The following is a 5,658-nucleotide window of genomic DNA, read 5'->3' on the forward strand; positions in this document are numbered from 1 at the left end:
CGGCCCCCTTGCCCATTTCCTTCGTCAGGTATGCGACTGGTGCAAGCACGTGCGCCACACCGTCAACTTCGTAGACTTCCAGGAGGGAGAGGTTCAAGTCCAATTCTGCAGCGAGAAGTGCCTGAACCAGTACAAGATGAACATCTTTTGCACAGAGGCCAGGCAACACCTGCAGCACATCCAGAACCTGGCAGGGGAGGGCGCTGACAAGGGTAAAGGGGACCGCGCTCGCGAGAAGAAAAAGGGAGAGATACTGATCACTCCAGAACTTTGGTTGTCTAACGGCGGCGGGCATGATGATGTTTGTGTGAAGAAGGAGGTGGGCGTGGATGGAGATGCGAGGGAGGGACAAAGCAGAGGTAAAAGAGGGGAGGGAGATTATGGAGTGAGGAAGGGACGGGATGAAGAGGAAGGGGAAGAAGAAGAGGAGGAGGAGCCGGGGGAGTTGAGAGAAAGAGAGAAAGAGAAGTCGAGGAGGGAGACTGCGTTAGAGATGAGTGTGAGAAACGCCTTGATCAGCGAGGAGAGTAACAATTCCAATGATGATCGCTTCAGAAAGGAGATGTCCTCCCCATCAAATCTGAACAGGAGACGGAGTCCAAGCAATGGCGGTAGTTCTGTGTCGCCTATGTTAAAACCTGTGGACAAGACATCCAGCTCTGAGAACAGATTCCGGAGAGACAGAGAGCGGATAAGGAAACTGATGGTGGAAGGAAAATACCGAGAAGGGCGAGCAGGGGGTGCCTCAACTTCTGGTGGGTTTAGAGACAAGCCAGAGCGGCTGACGACAAGTCAAGGACATTCGAGAACTCATCATGCTGGGTTATCGCCTCTGTCGTCGTCATCGCCGTCATCTTCTCAAGCGGCGGTGAGCAGCAGCAACAGCAATAGCGCCGAACATGCGGCCGCTTCCTCTCTCATCTCTAACTGGGCAACGTCTCAGCTGTTAGCCATGATGCCCGGCCACCTGGGTTCAGCCCTCCCGAATCCTGGTGTTAACCCTAATCTGGTAAAACTGGGTTACGACTCTAGTCCCCTTCTTTACTCTAGTCTCTTCGGTCCGACCCCAATGTTGTTACCCTCCGCCCAGAAAGACGCTGTTGCCATGACAGCGGCTGCGGTAGCGTCATCCAATCAGCTCCGGTCCCGTCACGAGTCCAGGCGAGAGCTGCTCAGAGACCGAGACCGATCTCGAGAGTCGTCGGAAAGAGGAGAGCAGCGTAAACGAGACAACACGAACGAGAGGTCGTCTACTGCGTCGGCAGTACCTCTGTCTCCCTCTTCCACGTCGCACTCCTCCGAGGGCACCCCAGGACCTTCAACTGCGATGACCACCATGACGCCAGGTATGATAAATCACCACGGCCTCCCCCCAGGAGGGCAGCTCCCAAGCTCCCTAATGACGGAGAACTCCCGGCATCACTTCCCGCCCCACCCTTTTCTAACAGGTGAGGTAAATCAGAACGTACCACTGGCCCACTACTTCATGGATCCTGCCCTAGCGGGGATGTTCCCGCTGCCGTTCCCACCACACACACAACCCCAACCTTCAACAGCGCACCCGCCTCTGAGGCCAGTTGTTCCCCATCAAAATCCGGGTGCGCCTGGAGGGAGCACCATGTCGGGTGGGACGTCTGCCCAGCCTGGAAGCAGTACGCAGTCGTCTACTCCCGCACAACCCGCTGCTCCTCCTCATCCAGGAGCAGCACCCGCAGCGCACCCTCCTCTCCTCCCCCTCCCAGGTTTCCCACCGCCGTCTAACGGTCTCCCTCCCGTCACGGTTCTGGTTCCCTATCCATTTGCCGTTCCCGTCCCCGTCCCCATCCCCATCCCTCTCCCCATAAGTCCCGAGAAGCTGGCGAATTATTTCAAAGAGAAACAAGAAGCGAACAAGACGCCGGCCACAACATCCTCGAACTCCTCCCAACGGTGTCCGCCGAACGAGGTGTTCGAGCGCAGGTCAAGGTCATCCAGCGAAGCGAGGTCAAGAACGTCCAGTGTGGGTCACACTATCAACCCAAGCCCTTCCGCTTCCCCTCACCTGTCCTCCTCCAAGTGTTCTCCGATTGGTCCTTTCGTCCCTGGCCCCTCCCTGCTCGAGTCTCCGGATGCTGGACTTGCTCTCCCAGGAGGGCGTGAATCAGCGGATTCTATCATGACGCTGAGGAGAGAGATCGGCCGCAGCAGTCACACGCGGGACTCTATCTCTCCCTCTTCCTCCACGGGAGGACACAAGCGATGTTTCACACCTCCCCATCACACCTACTCCCTCGACCTGTGTAAGCGGCCTAGACTCGAATGTCCCATTCAGCACGACGAAAACGAAGCCATGGACCTCAGTAAGATGTCCTCTCGATCTAGTTCGCCGAGAAAGTCTCTAGAATCGTCAGAAAGAGACAATAACAGAACCGCTGTCAAAAGCCCTGCATCTGTCACGGATGTTGACTCGGATTCTTCAAGTCTGCCCCAGAATCTGAAAGTTCCCCGAATTCACATTGTCTCAGAGCGGAGTGAGCCGCCTTTGTACCAGCCCTCAGCTTCCATCCCCCTCCCACCCCTGACGCCAGATCCGTCAAGCTACTCTAGTAGGCGGAGTCGAATCTTAGACGCACCCAATGTACCGAAGAAGTCTCGTAGCCCCTCCCCCGAAAGGCGATACGCACGGACGGTACCACGTGACATGGTTGAGGCTGCCAGAAGGCGTGGCTTACGCGCCAGAGTGAGGACAAAGTGACTGAAAAAATAGCAGGAAGAGCAGAATTGGTTCTTTTTTCTTTTTTTCCCGAGGTGAATAATAATATGTAACATGTCACCAGTTTGTTACGATGCATTTTTGTTTGTTATGGAGCGATTCTCTAGATGCTTGTTTATTACACAGAGAGAACACGTGTGTTCGAGAGATACAGAAATAGTGAAGAGAGAGAGAGAGAGAGAGAGAGAGAGAGAGAGAGAGAGAGAGAGAGAGAGAGAGAGAGAGAGAGAGAGAGAGATCGTCTGCTTGTATTGGCTTTTGGGGAGTGTATGTTTTGAGTGCACGTGTATACACGTAAGAGAGAGAGGGTGGGGGAGAGAAAAAGAGGGGAGAGAGAGAAAGAGAGAGAAGGAGAGAGAGAAAGAGAGAGGGAGAGAAAAAGAGAGAGAGAGTTTGTTTGTATTTGTGTGTGTGTGTGTGTGTGTGTGTGTGTGTGTGTGTGTGTGTGTGTGTGTGTGTGTGTGTGTGTGAATGAGACAAAGAAAACATTGTTATATATAGAGTGTCTATAAGTGTGTGTGTGTTTGAGGGGGGGGGGGGCAGTACTTTAAACTATGAAGCCACACATTAAACTATCAGTTGTTCAACACGTGCTTGAAAGAATGAAGCGAAGGACCCTTAACAATTAACTGTTTTATTTGTCTGGGGTTTTTTTTGCGCTTCGTTTCATCCCACATGTAATCATCGGTCAGGGGCGATCTGTAGAGCAGAAATAGATTATGGACGTTCGGAAACAAAAGAAACTGCCTGATATAACTTTTATAAATCAGCAGATCTCTTTTTAAAAAAACGGTTTATCCACCTCTATTTTTTACTACAAGGATGTAAAAAGTCCTCGGATTTGTCAACAGTGTAAAGGTGTACTTTTTTAACGTTGTGAAACATAATCCACTTCTCTTTAAATGATCTCCTCAACTTCCTCTTAAATAGACTGAAATGCGTTGGCAGTGAGATGATAAACCACTGAATATCGAATTTCCTGCTAAAATGAAAAGTTCTAGAAAGTAACCCTATAAACGACATTTCAAAGTTGGCATGTATCGAATTTCTTATAATATAACACACTTCATCCAACTTACGCCGTGTCGGCAAATCAAGGATGTTTGTTACTTTCATTCTCTAAAATTACCAATCAGGGGCGTGCTTTCTTGAGGGATATCGAAGTCACGATTTTGTCAAATCTGAGTCGTCTAGACGGATACTTCCTGTTTGTGCTACACCAGATCTGGCGTCCACTGAAATTAATAATCTTATTATAATGGTTTGTCTCACTCTTTGGAAATGTACCCTCCTCCTCCACGATCCGTCCCGTGTCCCTTTTGTTAGGCACCACATGTCAATTAGTTGAAATAATGTGTTCTATTACGATTTTAGACGTAACGTTATTGATGATTATTGAGGTTTCTTGTGTGGGAATTGTACAGCTGACGTTATTTCAAGTCCGCAATTGTTTGCACAAACCAAAATGCGTTTGTGTGTGTATGTCGCGCAAGTGTGTGTTTGTGTTTGTTTGTGTGTGTGTGTGTCTGTGTGTATGTGTTTGTGTGTGTGAGTGTGTGTGTGAGTGTGTGTGTGCGTGTGTGTGAGGGGGGGGGGGTTATGCTGGCTAGCTTTGTAGATGTATTAAGCCCAAAATATAGATTTTTAAAAAGACGCAGTTTCATAATAAATAATCTGTGGTATCGGTTGCATGAGCTCGAGAAATTTAAAGTTGAAATTCAAATTGAAAAAAAATGTTGAAAAAAGCAAGAAAAGATACATAAAATAGGTATGATTTTTAAAGAATGAAATAATGAAATAATTTTTGTTTGTATAAAAAGCTGGGTGTGTTTGTGTGTGTGTTTGTGTGTGTGTGTGTGGGGGGGGGGGTTGTCTTTCTAATCCTTAAAATAAAACCGTGTTGCTTTCTGGGCTTAGAACAGCTGAACAGCTTCTTAACGACTGATGTTTGGAATACTTTGTTGTGGAAATACACTCTGTAGATACAATTTTCTCACCGTAATAACACGAATGGTATAGTCTGCACCTTGGATCTGGTTTTAACAGATTAAAAAAAATTGCAGTCATATTTCGAGATGAATCAGTCTCACGTGCAATATCATCGTAATAAATGTAGATGTATACTTAAACGCAATCATTTTCACGAGAGCATGTAGCCCTATGAGTGGAAGTAATTGCACACAAACAGAATGAATACCATGATCTTGTTCTTTCTCTGTATTCAATTGTACCGAATAACATAGTTTAGAGATGTAAATATATAGCATAACATCTGGGATGTGCCGATTGCTTATATCGGTAATGGAAAATGCATTTACTTATTATGGTCTTTATTTTTTTAAACCTTTCACTGATGTAGAAATGTAGGAGAGATTCTCGTCTTTCTTTTCAATTGTGTTTTGTTCATTCCCGATTTTTTTTGTATAGCTTAGTTTTTAACTTTAGATGTCAGGCATATCGTTGAAGCTTTTTGATATTTAAAATTTCAGTTTGGATTTTTGTTGTTTTTAAAATATTTGCTTTCGTTCTTGAGACTTTTCATGTTGCGCGGGAAAGACCGTGCTCACTCTTTGCTTATTATCAGCAAACTAAGAGTTGACACAAAACTTGTGGTTCGGGAAAATTAAATTTAATACACACGAGGAGCTCAGAGGTAAAACTCGTGAATGTCACATTTTTGAAGTTGTGAGAAATCTTTACTTCAAAGTTTGCTCACTCACACTGCAGTTTCATTTCATTGATTAGTAAAACCTGTTGTGTGCCATTTTTAACTTTATGGCAGTAGTTATTTAACCTTTGTAGACATAGTTCAGTTTAAACACTTTAAAAATATGGCAGTATGAAAAATTCCATTGAAAATTTGCATCTGCTTTCTGCTTCTCTGCGAATTTCACTCCGTACGTCAC

General features: G+C 46.5%; 1 protein-coding gene across 1 annotated transcript in view; it reads left to right on the plus strand.

Moving 5' to 3' along the window:
- The window catches only part of LOC101861862, a gene marked incomplete at its 5' end in the record, with an annotated part of 21,754 nt that extends 18,655 nt beyond the window's left edge, over positions 1-3,099 (plus strand). Inside the window, 1 exon segment of the mRNA XM_013090345.2 lies at positions 29-3,099. Coding sequence (XP_012945799.1) covers positions 29-2,734 — 2,706 coding nt within the window.
- Positions 3,100-5,658: the final 2,559 nt, after the last annotated feature.

The sequence above is a fragment of the Aplysia californica genome, unplaced genomic scaffold (assembly GCF_000002075.1).
Source record: "Aplysia californica isolate F4 #8 unplaced genomic scaffold, AplCal3.0 scaffold01232, whole genome shotgun sequence".
NCBI lineage: Eukaryota > Metazoa > Mollusca > Gastropoda > Aplysiida > Aplysiidae > Aplysia > Aplysia californica.